This window comes from Dasypus novemcinctus, chromosome 24, assembly GCF_030445035.2.
Source record: "Dasypus novemcinctus isolate mDasNov1 chromosome 24, mDasNov1.1.hap2, whole genome shotgun sequence".
In the NCBI taxonomy this organism is placed as follows: Eukaryota; Metazoa; Chordata; class Mammalia; order Cingulata; family Dasypodidae; genus Dasypus; species Dasypus novemcinctus.
Genome location: NC_080696.1, coordinates 18223008 through 18245596, shown reverse-complemented (window position 1 = coordinate 18245596; position 22589 = coordinate 18223008). Strand labels below are relative to the sequence as shown.

Genomic DNA, 22589 nt, shown 5'->3' with positions numbered 1-22589 from the left:
TTCTAAGGTTTAGGATACCAGGGAAAGGTTAGATATCACCCAGAAGAGAGACAGACACACAAAACAAATATTAAAAAGATAAAAAAAATAAAGAAAAAAAAAGAAAAAGGGCACAGAAAAAATTGTCAATGGAAAGACCATGAGTAGAAGCTGCAGCTGCAGCTGTTGGTACCATTTCCCCACCCTATGAGAAGACAATTTTGAATTCTCTCTCCTCAGGCTGGCAAAATTGACAGCTGTAGGGATCTACCCTCCCAGGAAATGAGAGAGAGAGAGGGACATAGCCTAAGGATATTCAGCTTTTGGCCAACAAATTTGTCTACTGTACACCATGAGCACTTCTAGGCAAGGTGGGGACACACCATTGTTTGTCCTGGGAGCCAGCATGGGACTAAAGAGATCAGACCATTTCAATCACCCGACATACTGACTAGAACTGGTTGTTGAGGACGCAGAGGGGAATGGAATTATTTCCTACCCATGAAAAGGGAGGGGGCTGCAGCAAAGGTTGGAGAACATCCTCTGAGAAAGTTTGAATTGCCAGTCTCTGAATAACCTCAAGGCAGGCTCCTCTGTCACATTGTTGTGGTCTGGTGTTATAGTGAACACACTGGATCAGGCTTTGAACTGAGAGGGCTGCCAAAAAGCACCATCTGATGGCAGGCCAAAGATGTGCATGTGAGGAAATTAAAAGTAAATAAGCGGAAAGCGGCTGTGGCTCAATCAGTTGGGCTCCCGTCTACCATATGGGAGGCCCTGGGTTCACGTCTCAGGGTCTCCTTGTGAAGGCAGGCTCACCTGCACACTGTGGAGCACCACCCAGCCTGCAAGTGCTGCCCAGCCTGCAGACACCATGGAGCACCGCCTGGCCCGCAAGTGCTGCAGAGAGCCTACTCACCAAGATCACGCAACAAAAAAGGGTGACAAGCAAAAAAAAACCACAGAAGAGCATGCAGCGAATGGATACAGAGAGCAGACAGCAAGCAAGCCACAAGGGGGGAGGGGAAATAAAATAAATACAGACATAGAAGAACGCACAGTGAATGGACACAGAGAGCAGACAGCATGCAAAAAGCCACAAGATGGGGGTGGGGGGGAAGTAAATAAGTAAGAGAGGCTTTGGTGGCTTTTACAGCCTCCCTCCCCAAGGCCCTTGTAAGTGGGTCTGCAACCCATTATTGAGTCCATGGTCCATATTTGAGCAACTAACAGGTACAATCCTAAAGACTTAGAACAGTTTGACCCAAGAATCACAGAATGTTGGTAACACACAGCCTCCCACCATTAAATCCCTACACAAGATAGAGAAACTGAGCCTCAAAGTAAATTCACCATCATAATCAGATGCCTAGACATCAGCAAAAAATTATAAGCCATACTAAAAAAATGAAAGAAATGACCCAAAGGAATATATCAAAGCCCCAGATGAGACATAGGATTTGAGATAACTAATCAATGAGATTCATACAAATTTACAAAATCAAATTAGTAAGTTGAAAACAATATGGCTAAAGAGATAAAGGGCACCAAACAGACACTGAGTGAGCACAAAGAATTTGAAAACATGAAAGAAAAGTAACAGAGCTCATGGGAATGAAAAACACAATAGATGAGATAAAAGACACACTAGAGGGGCTCTTTCTCTGCCTAGAGGAGCCCACACTTATATATAGGGCATGCAGTTCTGTTCTTTTCTCCCATTTCTCAATAAACTACTGGCCTACCCTATAGGCATATTCTCTGCCCCCCCTACTGCTTTTGATGTCTGTATCCATTTGCTGTTTGATCTTCTGTGTCTATTTCTCTTTTTGTCTTTTCTTCTCATTTTTTCCTATAGGATTCACTGGGATTTGATCCTGGGGACTTCTGATGTGTAGAGAGAGTTCCCTGTCACTTGCGCCACCTCAGTTCCTGGTTTCTGTTGCATCTTGCCTTGACTTTCCCCTTCGTCTTTCTTTTATTGTGTCATCATCTTGCTGTGCAGTTTGCCACGTGGGCCTGGCTCACTGCATGTGCACACCTTTACCAGGAGGTCCCAGGGATTGAACCTGGGTCCTCCAATATGGTAGATGGAAGCCCAATCACTTGAGCCACATCTGCTTCCCTAGGCACGTTCTTAAATTCTTTTATGTAACACAGCCAAGAACCTAGAGGAATCCATCATCTCCAGGAGTTCTAGAGGCCAGTAACACTCCCAAACCCAGGGAGGACTGGTGAGCCTAAACTTCTCATTACAGCCTGTTTGTGCCCTCTTTTGGTTGTCTGCTGTATCCCCTCCTGATGGTCTGTTTCTGGGTCAGGGTTTTGTACATAGCAGAGCAGCTCCCTTGCTGAGGTCTACTGAAAGTCAGCTCTGAACACAAGGGTTTGTCCTGTCCAATGTCATCCCTCTGATTCTCTGTATCCCATGACGATGGTGGTGGCAGAGAGCCACGGGCTTCTTATGCCAGCTGAGTGTGCAATTCCCTGGCATCCGCACCTCGCTGGCTCACCTTCCTCCCCACCCCACTGGGGCTCCCCTGGTCTGGGCTGGGGTGCGGAAGCAGCAGGCATGGCCAGGGTGGGTGCCATGGGGTGGCCCGCATCCCCTACTCAGGGGAGGTTGCCAGCTGGGGGGCTGCATCCATGCTTCAGCTCCTGCCCACCTTTAATCTTCTGACTAATGCTGTCCTCATTTTGGATCTGTGAGATGCTTTGGAATGTCTTAGGAACTGAAAATGCATTTGCTAGGGAGGCTTTGGTCCCACTCTTGGGAACTCAGGAAAATCCTCCTTTTCATTAGAGGGGAGTAGATGTAGCTCAAGTGACTGAGTGCCTGCTTCCCATGTACAAGGTCCCGGGTTTGATTCCTGGTACCTCCTAAAAACAAAACAAAAATGAAAAAACCAACTCTCACTGGGGAGCAGATGTAGCTCGGTGGTTGAACACCTGCTCCCCATGTACAAGGTCCTGGGTTCAATCCCTGGTACCTCCTAACAACAAAACAAGACAATAACATTTTTTTAGGGGCATATAACAGCAGACTTGAAATGACAGAAGAAAGAATAAGTGATGCAGAAGACTGAACAGCTGAAATTGAAGAGAGAAAAGAACAGAGAGAGAAAAGAATGGAAAAATTGAGCTAGGGCACAAGGAGTTGAATGATAACACAAAGCGTAACAATATATGTGTCATGGGAGTTCCAAAGATGGAAGAGAAGGGAAAAGGGAAAAGGAGCAGAAACAGTATTTGAGGAAATAGTGGCTGAAAGTTTCCCAACTGTCACGAAAGAAATGAATTTACATGTCCAAGAAGCACAGTGTACTCTAATCAGAATAAATCCAAATAGATCTGTTCCAAGACACAAATTACTCATAATGTCAAAGATAAAGAAAAAATTCTGAGAGCAGCAAGGGAGAAGCAAACCATCACATACAAGGGACACCAGTAAGATTTAGTGTGGATTTCTCATCAGAAACCATGGAGGCAAAAAGACAGTACTATGATATAATTAGGATACTGAAAGAGAAAAATTGCCAGCTGAGAATCCTTTATTTGGCAAAATTGTCCTTCAAATATGGAGGTGAGTTTAAAATATTCACAAATAAAAAGAAACTAAGAGTTTGTAAAAAAGAATCTGCCTCTGCAGGAAGTATGACAGACCAAAAGAAAAAGACAGGAGAGAAAGGCTTGGAGAAGAGTGTAGAAAGCAAGAATAGCAGAAAGGATAACCAAAATATTAAAAAGACAGATGAAAATAAGATGTGACATATGAAAATCAAGGAATAAAAAGGTGGAAGTAAATAATGCATTTACAGCTATATCAGTGAATGTGAATGGATTAAACTCACCAATCAGAAGATACAGGATGAAAGAATGGAAAAAAAAGACCCATGAGCCATCCATATGCTGCCTACAAGAGACTCACCTTAGACCCAGGGATAGAAACCAGCTGAAAGTGAAAAGTTGGAAAGAGATATTCCATGTAAGCAGTAACCAAAAAAGAGCAGGGGTAGCTGTACTAATATTGCACAAAACAGACTTTAAATGCCAAAAAAATTATAAAAGATACAGAAGTTATTATATATTAATAAAAGGGACAATCCACAAAGAAGAAATAACAGTCATAAATATCTATGTACTTAACCAGGGTGACCCAAAATACATGAGGCAAACCCTGGAAAAACTGAAGGGAGAAAAAGACATCTCTACAATAACAGTTGGAGACCTTTCACATTATCATATAGAACAACTAGACAGAAGGTCAACAAGGAAACAGAAACTGAACAATATGATAAACAAGCTAGACCTAAGAGACAAATACAGAATGTTGCATCCCAAATCAGCAGGTTATGCACTCTCTCCTCAAGCGCCCATGGATCTTTCTCGAGGATAGACCACATGTTAGGTCACAAGGCAGGTCTCAATAAATATAAAAAGACTGAAATTCTACAAAGCACCTTCTCAGATCATAATGGAATGAAACTGGAAATCAATAATAGGCAGGAAAGGGGAAAATTCTCAAAGGTGTGGAGGCTAAACAATACACTCCTAACTAAGCCTTGGATCAAAGAAGAAATTGTAAGTGAAATTAGTAAACATATGGAGATGAATGAAAATGAGAACATAACTTATCAAAACTTATGGGATACTGGGAGTGGATGTGGCTCAAGCAATTGCATGCCTGCCTCCCACATGGGAGCTCCTGGGTTTGGTTCCTGGTGCTTCCTAAATAAGATGAGCCACAATGAGCAGATGCCACAATGAGCAGATGCTGCAACAAGCAGATGCCAAATGAGCAGATGCTGCGATCGCTGCAACTGCCACAAAGAGCAGATGATGCAACCAGCAGGGAGCGGAAGTAGTTCAAGTGGTTGGGCACTTGCCTCCCACATGGGAGGTCCTGGGTTTGGTTTCCAGTGCCTCCTAAAGAAGACGAGCAGTCAACAAGCAGACAGACAGGGGAGCCATCTCAGATGCAGGGTAGGGGGGATAAAAAAAATCTTAAAACAAAAAAACCAAAAAAACTTATGGGAAATGGCAAAGGCAGTGCTGAGAGGGAAATTTGTAACCCTTAACACCTATATTAAAAAAGAAGAAAGAGCTAAAATAAAAAATCTAATGAAACTGGAGAAACCAGAAGAGGAACAGCAAACCATTCCCAAAGCAAGCAGAAGGAAAGAAACAATAAATATTAGAGCAGAAATAAATGAACTCTAGAATAAAAATCACTAGAAAACAAAACAAAACCAAACCAAAAGCTTGTTCTTTGAGAAGGTCAATTAAATGGACAAACCCTTAGCTAGACTGAAAAATAAAAAAGAGAGAGAATATGCAAATAAATAAAATAAAAAATGAAAGGGGGGAAATTACGACTGACCCCATAGAAATAAAAAGGGTCATAAGAGGATATTATGAGAAACAGTATGCCAACAAACTTTAGACAACCAAGATGAAATGGACAAATTCCTAAAGACACACTAACAACCTTCAATGATCCTATAAGAAATACAAGAACTTAACAAACCAGTAACATTTAAAGAGATTGAATCCGTCATAAAAAATCTCCCAGCAAAGAAAAGTCCAGGACCAGATAGCTTCTCAGGTCAATTTTACCAAGCATTTCAAAAAGAATTAATACCAATTGTGTTGAAACTCTTCAAAAAATTGAAGAGGAAGGAAAATTACCCAACACATTTTATGAAGCCAACATCATCCTAAAAAAAAGGCAGATAGATATTATAAGAAGAGAAAATTACAGACCAATCTCTCTAATGAATATAGATGTAAAAATTCTCAATAAAATACTTGCAAATTGAATCCAACATCATATAAAAGACTTATACACCATGACCAAGTGGGATTTATTCCTGGCATGCAAGGGTGGTTCAACATAAGAAAACCAATGTAATACATTACATTAACAAATTGAAGGAAAAAAACCCCACATGATCATCTCGATCGATGCAGAAAAAGCACTGGACAAAATTCAGCATCTTTTCTTGATAAAAACACTTTGAAAGATAGGAATAGAAGGGCATATATGAAAAACTCACAGCGAACATCCTGTGCAGTGGGGAAGGGTTGAAAACTTTCCCTCTAAGATCAGGAACAAGACACGGAGGCCCACAATCACTACTATTATTCAATATTGTGCCAGAAGTTTTAGCTAGAGCAATTAGAGAAGGAAGAAAAAGGCATCCAAACAGGAAAAAAGGAAGTGAAACTCTCAGTGTTTTCAGACAACATGATCTTATATTTAGAAAATTCTGAAATGTCTATGACAAAGCTATTTGAGCTAATAAATGAGTTCAGCAAAGTGGCGCAATACAAGATCAACATGCAAAAATCAGTAATGTTTCTGTACACTAGTACTGACCAATCTGAGGAGGAAATCAGGAAAAAATTCCATTTACAATAGTAACAAAAAGATTCAAATATCTAGGAATCAATTTATCCAAAGAAGTACAGGACCTATATTCAGAATACCAAAAACAATGCTAAAATAAATCAAAGAAGACCTAAACAAATGAAAAGACATGCTGTATTCATGGATTAGAAGATGAAATATCATGAAGATGTCAATCCTATCCAAACTGATTAAAGATTCAATGCAATACCAATAAAAATTCCAATAGTCTATTTTACAGAAAGAGAAAAGGTAATTACCAAATTAATTTGGAAGGGAACATGCACCCAAATAGCCAAAAGCATTCTAAAAACAAAGAGTGATGTGGGAGAACTCTTAGTATCTGACCTTGAAGCATAATACAAAGCCATGGTGGTCAGAACAGACAGCATGGTATTGGCATAAAGCTACACACATTGATCAGTGCGAATAGAATTGGGAGTCCAGAAATAAACTCTCACCTTATGGCCAGCTGGCTGTTTTTAAAAAATATACTATATATATATATTTTAAAAAGATTAATTTATTTACTCCCCCACCCATTGTCTGTTCTCTGTGTCCATTCTTGCACCACCTCAGCTCCCTGATCTGCTACATCTCTTATTATCTCTTCTCTGTGTCTCTTTTTGTTGCATCATCTTGCTGCGCCAGCTCTCCGCGTGGGCCAGCCCACTCCTGCACGGGGCAGCACTCCTGCATGGGACAGTACTCTGTGAAGGCCAGCACTCCGCACAGACCAGCACTCCATGTGGGCCAGCTCACCGCACAGGCCAGCTTGCCTTCACCAGGAGGCCCTAGGCATCAAATCCCATCCTATATGGTAGATGGGAGCCCAATTGATTGAGCCATAGCTGCTTCCCATGGCCAACTGGTTCTTGACAAACCTACCAAGTTCACCTTACTGGGCCAAATCAGTCTCTTTAACAAATGATACTGGGAGAACTGGATATCCATAACCGATCCTATCTCCTTCCCTATACAAGAATCAACTTAAAATGAATCAGAGACCTAAATATAAAAGACAGAACCATAAAAGTACTGGAAGAAAATATAGGGAAACATCTTCAAGCTCTTGTGGTAGGTAGTGGTTTCTTGGATCTTACACCCAAAGCACGAGAAACAAAAGAAAAAATAGGGAGTGGATGTGGCTCAAGTGGTTGAGTGCCTGCTTCCTACATGGGAAAACCCAGGTTTGGTCTCTAGTGCCCCCTAAAAACAAAACAAAACAAACAAAAAGCAAATAAACGCAAAAAACCAATTCAGGGGAGCAGATGTGGCTCAGTGGTTGAGCTCTGGCTTCTCACACAGGAGGTCCTGGTTTGAAAAAAAAGATAAATGGGACCTACTCAAAATGAAACACTTTTGCACCTCAAAGGACTTTGCCAAAAGGGTGAAAAGGCAGCTGACTCATTGGGAGAAAATATTTGGAAATCACATATCCAATAAGGGTTTAATATCCATGATATATAAAGAGATGCTACAACTCAACAATAAAAAGACAAAGATCCTATTAAAAAATGGGCAAAAGACTTGAATAGACATTTGTCCAAAAAAGAAATAAAAATGGTGAAAAGATACATGAAGAAATGTTCACCATCACTAATGATTAGGGAAATGCAAATCGAAGCTACAATGAGACATCATTTCACACCTATTAGAATGGCCTCTATTATAAAGACAGAAAATGTCAAGTGTTGGAGAGCATGTGGAAAGATAGGAAAGCTTATTCATTGTTGGTGGGAATGTAGAATGGCACAGCCACTGTGGAGGACTGTTGGCAGTTTCTAAAGAAGTTGAATATAGATTTGCCATGTGACCTGGCAATACCACTACTGGATATATACCCAGAAGAACTGAGAGCAATGACATGAACAGACATCTGCACACTGATGTTCATAGCAGCATTATTTAGTTACCAAAAGATGGAGACAACCAAAGTGTCCATCACCTGATGAATGGATAAACTGTGGTGTATTCACATGATGGAATATTATGCAGTTGTTAGAAGAGAGGAAGTTGTGAAACAAACAACAATATGGATGAACCAGGAGGACATGTTGATTGGAGCAAGCCCTACATAAAAGGACAAATACTGTATGATTGTGCTATTATGAACTAAAAATACTATGTAAACTCATGGACTTAATAACTAGAATATAGGCAACCAGAACATAGAATAAGGTTAGAAAATAGAAAGCTGAGGGTAACCTGTGCAGAATTGGTAAAAATTGTTTGTTAATCTTTGGAAATGAATAGAAAAGGTGAAAGCACAATCTAATGTTGTAACTAGTAGAACTATTATATTGGTATGACAGTGGTTGAAAGAGAAAGTCTAAGGCGGTCATGTACATTAATAGAAGGAAAGCTAAAAAAATGTAACGTGGGAACGTATAGCATAGTAAAACCTTGTGTGAAATATGAATATGGGTAATATTGCATATATAAAACTTTTTCTTTGAAACTGAACAATGTTAACGTTACAAGATGTTAATATCAGGCAAAAAAATCATTATACTAAGTGAAAAAAACCGGACACAAAATACTACATATTATGGTATTCCATTTATATAAAATGTAAATATAAATCAATTTATATAAAAAAGAACTAAAAATATGTGGGAAGAAAAAGAAGACAAAGATCAACTGGGACCACACCACACTTTCCCCAGGACAGCTGCCCAGCCAACTGGAATGGGATGGGGGAGGCGCGTGAACGCTCCCCATGAGGCATCAAGCTGCCTTGCTGACACGGGTCATGTGTACTTCCTCCTTAGCACCACCAAGGAAACTGGGTCCTCTTCCACAAAACCAAGAGGGCCTTTGTCCACAAAAGGACAACAAATTTTATACTTGGTCAAAGAGCACAGATTTCAACTAATGATCACATGTCACCATTCTGGCCATCTTTGTACCCTTTGCAACAGAGTCCTGCTCACTGCTGAGGATCAATATACACGTTTTTAGGTTCACATAGAGATATTTCTTGGAAGTGAATGGCAAAAAAGATCATCAAAGCTAAGAGCATCCATCCAATAGTTCCCCAGCCCAGCTCAGATATAGGACCTCTTACAGGGGGCGTCAAATGGCGTGTACGGTCCTTCATCATCATCCTCGTCCTCCTCTTCCTCCTCATCGTTCTCGTTGTTCTCATTGTCCTCGTTCTCATTTTCTGTCTCGGTGCCAGCCTCGGCAACAACGTCATCCCTCCGGGTCCCGTTCACGCCCCTGTCTGGGGCACTGCTGGGCCCTGTCCCATTCTCCACCGTGTGTTTAATTGGGATTTTGATGGCCACCTCGGATTCTCCATTGGCATAAGCCCTGCTGTTGATGAGTCTTTGTCTCTGGAAAGAGAAAGGCACACTCTTACCCTGACCAAAGGGACTGCAAACATGTTAAACCCAGGACACAAGCTCTTGGGATCTCTCCCAGACAGCCAACAGGGAAAGCCTTCCAGAAGAGTCTGGAGTCACGTTTTAAGAGATTTCTCAAGTAGTAAATAATCAACTCAGACAACCTCCTTGGAAGAGGAAGGAATAACCTTTCATGCCTCCCTGGAACCTGCAAATCCCTTTGGAGGACATTTCCTAAGTCTGGGATGTTTGCTTTTCTAGTGGAGCCCCTGATTCCCTGTGGTATCTCTTGATAGTTGGAATCCCTTGGCCCAAACTGATGTGTCTGGACCAGTATCAATAAGGCTGCTGCCCTAGAGAAAGCAATGCACAGGAAGATTCAGGTCAGAGACTTGGTGTTGCTTTAAGCCAAGGTAGCCTTCATTCAGGAACTGCTTTTGTGCAAGTTCACTTCCTGGGCCTTTATTCAAATTGAAGATGAAGAGAAGGAGTGAGGAGAGTTCTTCTACATAACTGGGAGCCAGCTTGTATCTATCAAAATGTGGAGGGAAAAACAAAGCCCAGTATACAACAGCTAACCCAAGTGTGGAGAGATGGCCAGAGGATATCAATGTGTTAAACTGTGAGTCAGATGCTTCTACTTCCAAACCAGGAAACTCACCCCTTCCCTGGGTTTCCCAACCCTGTCCAGCATGAACTGTATTTTTCCAGGGTACCTCATTGATCAGCATGCGGCTGGCCATGGACAGGCGGGTCTTAGGGGGAAAGTGGCTCGTGATCATTATTCGGAGACCAGCCTCAGAGAAAGAGAGCTGGTGTGGGTATGCTGACAGCAGCTCGTCCACCATGATGACTGACGCTTTGCGGTGGAAATTGGCTAAGGAAATTAAAAGCATAAAATAAAACAAAATAGCATTGAGACTGAGAGCAGGAAAGAGGCATTCAATCTACCTCCCTTCCCTCCTACCTCCTCTCTCTCCCTCCCTCCCTCCCATCCACCCACCATCCATCCATCCATCCATCCATCCATCCATCCATTGTTGTAGTGAGCAAAATTTGGAGAAGAGCCAAAATCTCCTTTCCATTGGGTCCACTGATAGCCCTTTTGAAACACCTTAAACAATTTAAGCAACTTTCACCAGCGTGGGAAGAATGGGTGCTAACCTAAGAGGATTTCTCCTGCCCTTAAAGGATTCTTTCCCACCATTCAGCTCTGAGGCATAGGAAAGACCCCTCCCCACCCTAGTAATCTTTAGTAACTTTCACACCCTTCAAATGCCAGCGTACAGAGCTGTTAAAAGCTAAAGAACTGACGTCAGTGCAAGTGAAGAACTTGATGGGGGAAACATACACATTTCCCCAGACCAGTATAGCAGCACTGCTGGCAGAGGGGTGGGTGGGTGAGCCGTCCACATGACAGAGGCCCGAGGTCCAGAAGGGGGACTGGGATAAACCCAGTGTGAAAATTTGCTAGGAGACCTGAAAAAAAGTTTCACCAAGGTCCAAGAGTTCTCTCTCAGAATGAGCAGTGTTTGCACTCAGCACATGGTACCTGGCTACAGGCTCTCATTGTATTCACTCCTGTTTTCCAAGCCACTAGCTCATGACATGATCTCTGGCAACGCTGAATAATATCAGGGAGCTCTCTTTGGTTTCCTAAGAGTATTCCTTCTATGTTTATAATCTACCCAGAAGAGAATAAACTAAATGAAGTCCTCATATGGAATGAAACTAAATATGCTTGTTTTTTGTTAAACTTGTATATAATTATTCAGAAAAACACACCATGTTTTGGATGTTCAAAATCGAATAATTACCCAGAGATTTTAAAGAGAGAGAGAGATTGGAAACTAACGTATATATTTGCTAATTTCTCTTGCTTTTTTGCTGCAAAGCAACCATATGGGACTGAGAAGAAATCAACATTCACATTTCAAGGAGAAAATTAAAAATAAATTAAATGAAACATGGAAACACATTCTATCAAATTTCAATGACATTTTTCTGGTATTTCTCTAAGAAAGAATATTAATTACTAGAGGGCTCAATTATTATTTCTCTTAGAATAGCAACTGCTTTAGAAGAATTTTTAAAATACGATGATTCCTCTTTAAAAAGCTAATTTTTAGATCTCACTTTACAGATCAGAAATGGAGGCAATGTAATCTGAAGGTGAATTTGGATGTAGCACTACTGATAACAATCAAGTGAATGTCACACTGTGCTCTCCTATGCACATCCTCTGCTTGTGGTCTCGCACTGCCTCCCGGGACACAGGTCTCTGCTTGGTTACCTTTCTTGAGTAGCACCACAGTTGCGTCACAGTTGCTGCTGTCGTCAATTTCAGTGTTGTTGGCCAGCCCGTTGACCATGTTCCCAGCTCCTTTCGTCCTTCTCTCGAAGCACTGATGTATACAGGCGTTATATCTGAACAAAGCAGTAGGTGGGAGGAGCCCATCAGGGTCTGCTGGGCCCCCACGTTCTGACTCCTGCGGGGATGTTCCCTAGAGCATTCTCAGTCTAGATGCAATCTGTGGGACCTGCCCTTCGGGGCATGATCATTATTATTTTGCCAGCTGGTTTCCCCTAAGAATATACAACTTGCCCCATTTTCTAATTTAAGGATATATGGTAAGTGAAAATCAGACCAGCCTGGGTCAGTAGACCATGACACACTGCTTCCTCTCCAACCTCTTCCACGTTAACGGAGGTACCTCTGGGATGGAGCCCACTACTCATAGTCCGAATGTGGCAGGGTTGTGGAGAGCCAGCGGATGGTCAAGGTCCACCCTGATGACAACATCAGGGTTTCTGCTGTCAGGGGCCAACTGGGTGAGGGGAGAAGGAGCCCACCCATGCCACCACCCAGTGGCTGGGCTTCACAGTATATGTGTCATAGGCTGGGTGGTAGTCTATGGCTTTGTCTATGGTTTCCAGTGGTCACAGGCTGGGAATCTGTGAACCTGTTACTACTGCAATAATTCCAGGCCTGATGGGCTCTCGGCTCTGCAGAAAAAACCTGGGCTGTGACTGAGTGAAAACCCTGTCATTGCTTCTTACATGCCTCTGGAGATGTTTGTTGGAAGGGAGGAGCTTATACAAATTCCTAGGACATTTTTGGCATATAATTGTTCTGGTTCCCTTATCTTTAGGATTGGAAGATTCCTGCAGTGATCCCAGAAAACTCATGGGCAAAGACAGCAGGGCAAAGTTTCCAGGGGATTGCTGCTTTCTCTTCCATCCTGAAGGCAAAGGTGACGAGGCTTCACTGGCTGCAGGCCAACCCACGAAGTCCACCCGGCTGGATGTCAGCCCCAGGAGGTGTGGCCACTGGGCATGGGGCTTCTCAATGGCCGGCTGGGAGGCTCCCCAAGCTTGGGTTTCTCCTTCTCCTCCTCCCATTGGCAGCTGGAGACGCTAACGCTCTGGCATCTCTCCCTGCTCTATCTCTGTGTGAGTATGGTCCTGGATCTGCCCATGGGGATGGATGGCCAGTTGGGCAGAGAAGGAGGGACGCTGCAGCTGGACCTGCTCTCTGGGGCTCCAGCATCATATGGGGGTGTGGATGGGGCAGGGTTGGCCATAGGTAGATAGTTATTGGGGTGATCATGGGTACATGAGGTTCATTATACTCTTCTATTGACTCTTGTGTATGCTTAAAATTCTTCCTAATGAGAAGTGGGAAAAAAAGTTGAGAGAGAAGAAGTGTTAGGTGGGACATGTACAAGCTGACCTGGCCCTCGAGGGCCCCCATGGTCTTTTGCTGACAGGAGGTTCTGCCTTCCACGTTTACCCCACCCTCCCCCGGGGTCCCTTTCTCCTTCCTCATCTTCCCCTCTTGGCTCCAGTTCTGTTGGGGAGAACTCTGGTTCACACCCAGTGACTTGGCGCTGGGGGCTCCCCACTCTCTAACTCAATGAGAATGCCTGGCCTTACTGACAGATTTTTGGGGGACAGGCAGTGTTTCTGTCATCTTGACTCAGAATTGATTTTCCCCATAGAAATGCTGATTTGCATGAAGGTTAGTTTTTATTTTATTTGTTTTTAATATAACTTCATCTCAAATTAAAAACATAAAATGACAAGGAAAATGCAGCTCAACAAGTTATGGAAGCATTACTCCTAAAAAGTTCTTTCCAGACGCTTTAACCTCATCGAATTCCAACTACTAACTCAGTTGTTCCTCTAGTGTTCAGAAGGATACATAATGAACACAGATTAGTTAAATGACATAGTCAAGGTCTCCTTATTAATGCAAAAAATGAAGAGGAAAAAAATGCTTAATCGTATTCATAGCTTGCAAAACCAAACTCCATATTCTTTTTTTTTTTTTTTTTGACCTTTCACATTACTATAATAGAGGGTTAGCTTTTAAAGTACAACTATGTGTTAGACATTTATTGGGATTTTTTTTTTAAGGATTTATTGCTCCTCCCCCCAACCTTGGTTGTCTGTTCTCTGTGTCTATTCACTGTCTTGTTTCTTTGTCCGCTTCTGTTGTTGTCAACGGCACGGGAATCTGTGTCTCTTTTTTTGTTGCGTCATCTTGCTGTGTCAGCTCTCCATGTGTGTGGCACCATTTCTGGGCAGGCAAGGCTGCACTTTCTTTCGCGCTGGGTGGCTCTCCTTACAGGGCACACTCCTTGCGCATGGGGCTCCCCTACAGGGGCGACACCCCTGCATGGCACAGCACTCCTTGCGCGCATCAGCACTGTGCATGGGCCAGCTCCACATGGGTCAAGGAGGCCCGGGGTTTGAACCGTGGACCTCCCATGTGGTAGGAGGACGCCCTAACCACTGGGCCAAGTCTGTTTCCCTATTGGGATATTGATAATAGGATAATCATATCACAGAGCAAGTGCTTTCTCTAAACCAGGTACTGGGGTAATAACTCAAATATGCCATCACATTCCATTCTCACAGAAACCCTTCGAGGTAGGCACTCTCATTAACCTGTTCTGAGAAGAGGAAACAGAGGTACAATGTGGCTGAATAACTTGACCAAGGTCCCATGGCTCGGAAGCGGCAGAGTGGGATCTGCAGCTGGGACTGAATGTGAGGCACTTGTTCTTAACTGCCAGACCACACTGCCTTATCTGGGAAACAAATCCCAAAGACGTGAGTCAGGATGTACAGAAATCAATCCCCATAAAGGCCAGGTTAAGCCTCATGCTTCCTTACAGTTTCTACCTATCTGGCCAAACTGAAGTTGTTTTTTTGACCTTCAGATGGACATTTAAGTCATTTTAAAGTTGTTTACCCAGGAGGCAGCTGATGATTCTAATAGATGCTGTTTTTAACTGCTGCTGCTGTTTTATGTTTTTAATTGAATGTTTTAAATTTTGTGCTTGTACCCTGAAGCTATTTTATTGTAAAGCATGCAATTTTATAAATCAGATTTTATAAAACCCAATGATTAAAACCTCTGATTGCGGAGGGGGATGGCTAAAGAGCAGAGATTCCAATTTAGAACTTAGAACCAGAATTTATGCAGAAAATTCTGTGAGCACAGTAGCTTCCATTTCCCATTTTGTTTGTATCCCGCTGGCTTGAACAGCTGGGATGTCGGTAAAGCTGAGGCATCAGCAGAAACACACCTCGTTAGCTTTCACGCTGGGTTTGGTGTGGGGTGGAGGAGAGGGATTGTGCAGTGTTATATTCCTGTCCATATGCCCTGCCAGCAATTCGCAGGCTTTACGATGGCTTGGTGGAGGCGTGCGAAGTCATGGAATGCAAACTAATGGAATTTCTCAGCCTTCCTTCCCTGTAGACCAAATATGTTTTTGGAGACCTCCTGGCTCTGCAAAGTGCTTAGGAAACTGTAATGAAGTAGGGAGTCAGAATGGGACGTACTTTCATTTAAATTCACATTTAGGACCCAAGATCAACATGGAACATGCAGTGGCGAGCCATCAATTTTTCCAGAACAATTGATGGATCCACCTTTTCAGAAGGGAAGAAGAGAACGCTTGACCCTTTGGGAACTCAAGCCCAAGCCTCAAAAAGTCATAAGAGGTGAAATAACCAAACAGAAAGCACTGAAGGTAAAAAAGTATTGCCTGAGGCCTCACTACTGGGCCACTTCTTCACTACATTTTTTATTACTTGAGACAAAGAGGAGCAAGATGGTTGCTCTCACCCAAAAGGCTTTTTCTCTGAAGTCTGGATACTTTGGAAGGCCCTGGGCTCACTCTGATGGTCTTGGGAACTTGTGGATTGTTATTTTTAAATGGAAGGCGATTAGGCGATGAAAGCATCTGGTTTCTTCATCAGTTTCCTCTGGAGAGTACTCTGCACCAGCATAAGTTTGGGTAAGGTCTGACTCTAGAAATGCCCTTCTCCAGAAACAAGACCCAGATACTTGGTCTACACTGATGACAGGACCACTTTCCAGGCTGATATTGGGTGCCACATGCAGTGCACTGGCAGCAGATTGCCTCCCGCCCCCCCATATGCAGCCGAGCCAGCTCCTCCCTTCATTGTTCGTGTGGTTTCTGCCCAGGCCACGGAGATTTTTCCCAGGCACTTGTAGTTGGCATTAGTTATTGTCAGGCCCTAGCAGCAAGGCAGACTTGATGTGTCAATTCCAGACTACCACCTGATCCATCTAAACTGGAACTTGTGATTGCTTTCTAAGTTTCTTCTCCTGCCCTGGACAAAGCAGCCATGCAGTTGCATAAGCTGGGGACAAGAGTGGGTTAATTCAGAGGGAAAGAAACAGCTCCCAGGTGGACAAGTTGCTACAACACCGCCTACCTCTGCATTATTTATAAGCAACTGGTTTCAATAATACTTGGCAAAAGGATGAGCCAGCAGGTTCACAACCTTGGTTCTTACGTTTTACCTTCAGGCATGGAAATGAGTCAGCAATATAATCCTTGATATAAATAATAAGCTGCCCAGATTCCAGGAGGAAAAGGAACATATGGTGTGGTGGCTTTAAAATATATCTACAAATTACAAATTCTTTGACACGCCTTCCTTTATAGGTGAAGCTTAACCTTGAGTGTATTATGAACTAGACTTAGGGACTTGCTTCTGATAAAAAAAATATGGTGGAAGTGCTAGTGTATGGCTTTCTGAGACAAAGTGATAAAAGGTGTTGCAGGTTCCTTCTTGCTCTTTCTTTTGGATCACTTGGTCTAGGGAAGCCAGCTCCCATGTGGGGTGAGGATATTCAAGCAGCACTAAGGAAGGTCCACGAGGTGGGGAATGAAGCCCTCCAGCCAACAGCTATGTGAATGAGCCATCTTGGAGGTGGATTGTCTGTCCCAGTCAAACCTTTGGACGACTGCAGCCCTGCAGTAATCTTAAATGCAATCCCATGAGCGATCCTGAGCCAGGACCATCCATTTAAGCCATTCTTGGATTCCTGACTCAGGAGTTATGAGTTAATAGATTTTTGTGGTTTCAAGCCACAAAGTTTTGGGGTAATTAGTTGTGTGGCAATGAATAACTACTATGATATGAATAATTGCTTGGGTGGTCTCTTAACTAGCTCTGGCCCCTTCTTTCCTCACCTTCTACAGATGTATAATTTAGTGTGCTTTGCCTCCTTTCTTATAGTGAACAGAGCATGAAGGAACACTCAAGATAGGCTGTCAGATAATGAAGAAGGAGCAAGGGTTCTAGAGGTTTCTTTTGAACATTTGCCCTTTGATTCTATCATCCGTATGGGTTGGAAGGGTCTTTGCTATTGTGACTCCCCAAACTGCAGTGATTTGTGGCAGGTTGCCGAGAGAGCCAAATAAGCCTGTGACGGAATGTGATGAAAATCAATCAGATATGACCCTGCTCCCTTTTCCTCTTCCCAGATCATCATACAATGTTGAATGTGGGAAACCATTTTGGAAAGGACATTAAGAAAGTATTTTACTTACTTCATGATGACAATGTAGATAAGATACATCAGCACCAGGACTAAAGACTCCCACCTGCAGACAAACCAAGGGCAGTTAAAGGAAGTCACCGAAGGGAGATGTGAGAAGCACCGGCCTCTTCTTAGGACCACGCGCGATGGGATTGGCAGCTCAGCCCACCCAGGATGACAAGGATAAGGCAGAGTTGCAGGCTGGTTACACAAACACTTCCTGGGCTAGAGGAATTTTCTGTGCTGCATACAGTTTTCAATGACCTTTCTCTGCCTTCCCCACTTAAAAGGAAATTCTCCTTCCTCTCTATTATTCACTCACCTAAAAGAGTTCTTTGAACACAGCAAGCCTTTCATATATATTTGCTGAATTTAGGCCTATCTTTATAAATATGTTCACAGCTTGATCACTGAATAAACTTATTCAGATATTTTTACACAGGCCAAACCAGAGGAAGTGGTGGGGGCGACTGAAGGACTGGTGACTGACTCCACAGAAGTAGGTGTCAAGAGAAGGAGGAAGGGAGAGCACCAGGGCAGGAGAGGGTAACAACCAACAAGTGGAAAAGCGTAAAGAGAGAAGAAAGAAAGAATGAAACCCACTGGAATGTACCTTGACCTTCATATCATTGGAATATTTCTGCTCTTCCCTTAAAACAAGGGAGCTCGTTTCCTGGGCTCCCTTTTAGCTATAGAATTAAGTTAGCTAATTGAGCAGGCAATTCTGGCTTGGAGGGAAGGTTACTGGAGAATGACCTGATGAGGAGATTCCAGGTGATGGCTGTCCTTCCTATTCTCTTTCCAGCTTCCATGTCCTAGAAATTTATCCTAGGGAAATAGCTGGTCTAATGGAGAAAGGATGCACAATTAGGGGTTTTTATTGCAGTGGTGTTTATAAAAGTGAAGAGTTGGGAAGATGCCAGATGGTTCTAAAACAGGGGACTGGGCAAGTCAATTTTGATGAGTATGTCTATACAATCCACCCATGAAGATTAATTACATGAATGCATATGAGTCTATTATAGAAAGTGCTCACGATGCACTACTGAGAGAAGAAAGCAAGGGGGTGCTAACTTCTGCCATATTTCTTTTTCTCTTTTTTCAATTAAAGTTAATAGATCACAAAGAATGTTACATTAAAAAACATAAAAAAATCATAAAAAACATAAGAGGTTCCCATATACCCCACTCCCCACCCCATCATTTTTGTAAACTGTATTTTTTGAAGATACATACATCACAAAAAAATGTTACATTAAAAAATATAAGAGTTTCCCATATATCCCCCACCCCCCCAGCCCACTCCTCCCACACCAACAACCTCCTCCATCATTGTGGCACACTCATTGCACTCGGTGTAATTTGGGAGCACTGCTGCACCACATAGATAATAGTTTACCCTGTAGTTCACACTCCCCCCACTCCCCCCAGTACATTCAGTGGTTATGGCAGGATATATAAAGTCCAGCATCTGACCCTGCAATATCATTTAGGACAACTCCAAGTCCCAAAGATGCCCCCATATCACATCTCTTCTTCCCTCTCCCTGCCCTCAGCAACTACTCTGGCCACTTTCTCCACCTCAATGCTACAATTTCTTCTATTACTAGTCACAATAGTTTTACAGTAGAATATCAGTAAATCCACTCTAATCCATATTTTATCCATTCTGTGGATCCTGGGATGGTGATGACCACTTCACCTTTGGATCAAGAGGGGGCTTAGATTCCACATGGATGATGGATGTAATTCCTCTGCTTGCAGTTGTTGGCATTCTAGATTCCCTGGTGTGGTGTTGAACATCTTCACCTCCCTGTTAGCTGACCTGGGTAAGTCCAATGAACCAGAGTAGGAGTCACAACTCTGCTGAGGCTCAGGGCCCAGCTGACACATGGGCAGTCCAGAGATCCAAGTCCCCTGAGTATGCACCATCCCTAGCGCCAACCACAGGTTCAGTAAAAATGACAGAAGAGGCATGTGTAGGAAGGTCACATCTGAGACCAGCTCCATCACACTCAGGAGCACAAATTCCAAAGTAGGGCCCTCTGACATGGCACAGAACTCCTAATCCATCTGCAATGACCATATACCCTGTGGATCTCCACAGCCTTCAGGAGAACCAGCACCTAGGGTTGTGTCTACTTTGTCTTTCTCTGGGGTCCTGCTGAGATGTGCGTAAGTGTGACCCCTTGGATGACCTCCTGATTCTTTTTGGAAGACCCTTAGCCATATAAACTCATTTGTCTTTGCCATTTCCCCCTTTTATTCAAGGTCAAAAAGCAGTTTTTAACACTTGATCCAACATGTAGGCTGAGATATTCTGCTGGTCTGATTTGACCCTTTTATTCAAGGTCTCTTTCTAGATGCATCACCAGTTAGTGATTGGTAGTAATCCCTTGGTGCCAGGGAGGCTCATTCCCAGGAGTCATGTCCCATGCTGGGAGGAAGGTAATACATTTACATGCTGAGTTTGTCTGCCATATTTCTTGGCTTCTCTCACAGCAAAACTTCCCGAAGAATTATGTAGACTCTGTGTCTGTTCCTCTGCTCGAGTCTAACTTCCATGTCCTGCGATAACCTGAAACAATACTTGTAGGTTACTAGTGCCCTCCAGCTGCACAGATACAGGGGTCGGTTCTCTGCCACCCTGCCCAATTTCTTGGCAGCATCTGAAAATGGACCTCTGGCCCTCCTTCCTAAAATAGCTTTTTCTTGGCTTCCTGGAGGCCATGTGAGGCAGATCGCATTCTGTACTCCCTCAAAAGACAGGCTTGTAACCTGCAGTCCTGCAGGTGGGAACTTGTTTGTAAACAGGACCTTTGGAAGATGTATTAATCCAGGGGAGGCCAACTGAATCAGGTGGTCTTAGTCCATCTCACTGGAGGCTTTATAGAGAGAAGAGACCAGAAGCCAGATGTCAGCAGAAAGCAGAGGAGTGGCAGGAGAGCCACCGTGAGTGGGGGGACAGAGGCGGGCCAGCAACACAACACGTCAGACTTTGGGGAGAAGCACCATCTTGCCAGCGCCTTGATTTTGGACTTCTGGCCTCTGAAACTATGAGCCAATAAATGCTGTTGTTTAAACCAACCCATGTGCGGCATTTGTCACAGGAGCTGGGCAAAGCTCCCTGGTTTCCCTCCTGTCCCTCTAACTCTCCTTCTCCATCCCTTTGCCTCTTCCACTACCTCACTTCAACCTCTAAATGCTCTTTTTAACCTACTCGTTCTCCCTAGTGACCTCATCCTGTCTGAGTGTTATAAAGACATGATGCCCCCCACTTTACACAGGCACTGCATGCCTCTCCAGGTTCCCAGACCCAGCTGCGATTTGGCCTCTGCACCTGGAAATCTACATGTGTATCAAAACCGAATTCTTGAGTGCCACTTCTTAGCTTCCTTCTCCCAGGCTTTGGCACCTCAGCAAACAGTACCTCTTCCCACCTAGGCAAGCCCACAGCTAGAAATAGGTTGGGAGCCCACCTCTTCCTGCACCCCCACGCCCATCAGAATATTAGGTCCCAAATAGGTCCTGAATCTGTTGGGATTCAGGTCCTCTCTCCTGCTACCACCTCTAGAGCACCTTAGCTACAGCCTCTGAGCTGGTGTCCTTGATGCTACGGAATCACTGTTCCTCTGCTGACAGCTCTTCAATTGCCTCCCGAAATACTTGAGAAAGTATAAAAGACACCCCTGCCTCCCTGCAAAAGCAGGTCATTTTCTTCCTTCCCAAGTTACTTTGTGCCATCCTCCCACCCAGTCTGTGCTCTAGCCACACTGGCCTCCTTTGCTTTTTGCACACCAAGCTCTTTCCCTCTCCTCGGAGTCTTTGCACCTGCTGCCCCCACTGCCAGGCATGCTCTTCCTTTCACTCTTGGTTGACTCCCATTTCATCCTGTAGCTATCAGCTTAAATGTCACCACCTCCCTGAAGCCTTTCCTGCCTACCCCTCCTCTGCTCACTGTCACAGGAACCTGTGATTAGCCAGTCTATTCATTGATTCCTTATTTACTGAACACCTACTTCCAGCAGCTAAGGGACACCTCTCCTCACACCTGTCCCTGGGCCATCCAGTTTCTCCCTGATAGCTGATCTGTCTCCAGGCAGACACCTTCACCCCACCAGCCCCTGCCCACTGTTCCCCTTCTCTCCCTGCACAAAGCAGCCCCCAGCCCAATCTCGGGCTGTCACGTCTTTTCTCAGGAGGCCCCACACAGACTTTCTTCTCACTGGCCTGTCCTCCTCTTTTAGTTTTTTCCCCATCCATGGAGGGCGACACTTCCTCCAAGCATCCGTCTTCAGTAGCAAAACGTTTCCAACAGCCTGAATGGGAGTCTGATCTCATCAAAACAATGTCTATGGAATTGCTTAATTGGGGAAAGTCAGATTTGACTCATGGCATGCACTTTGGAGGAAGAGGTACACTGAGGTGGGGACTTACAAATTATTACTCAGGATTGGAAGGGATGTCACGGTATTGCCTGGGTGCATTTTAATCGTGTCAGTGAGAGGCAGCCAACAAATTAGCGAAGTTCAACAACATATTACGGGTAGGTGGAATGAAGCCTAGCACTTTCTAAGCACGGATATTATATGCTCTTTCTATTCTTTTAGGTCTTTCTGATCTCTTACTCAAACCTCTTCCACTGCAATATTTGAATCCGGTTCTCTGATGTCACGTTTCCGGGATGCCTATGAGGTGGGGTTCCTTGCTTTGACGGAATTTGTTGGCACCTAAATCCAGGGTCACCTGATGCCTCTTCCATATAAACATACAGGGATGAGGCCTCTGGGCCTTTGCACTTGCTGTTCCACCGTCTCTTTGCCCGACAAATGTTCGATCATCAAACCCTGGCCTAATGCTTTTTGGGGAAGCCTCCCCCCGGTCCTAGGCAGCAGAGTCCCTCCCCACGCCTCCCCCTGGGCTGTGCACATCCCCGGATGACCCCATAATTACATGTCAACTGTCTGCCTCTTCTAGTCTG

At 43.8% G+C, this 22589-nt stretch overlaps 1 protein-coding gene across 2 annotated transcripts in view; it reads right to left on the bottom strand.

Moving 5' to 3' along the window:
• Nucleotides 1–22589, bottom strand: part of SLC24A3 (solute carrier family 24 member 3) — a 567991-nt gene that overhangs the window by 37242 nt on the left and 508160 nt on the right. For both annotated transcript variants that reach the window (XM_004447747.4, XM_058286760.2), the window contains exons 9-12: nucleotides 17619–17672; nucleotides 12032–12165; nucleotides 10455–10615; nucleotides 9459–9729 (exon numbers count right to left, since the gene is read on the bottom strand). In XM_004447747.4, the coding sequence (XP_004447804.3) occupies nucleotides 9459–9729; nucleotides 10455–10615; nucleotides 12032–12165; nucleotides 17619–17672 (620 nt within the window). The remainder of the gene's footprint in view (nucleotides 1–9458; nucleotides 9730–10454; nucleotides 10616–12031; nucleotides 12166–17618; nucleotides 17673–22589) is intronic.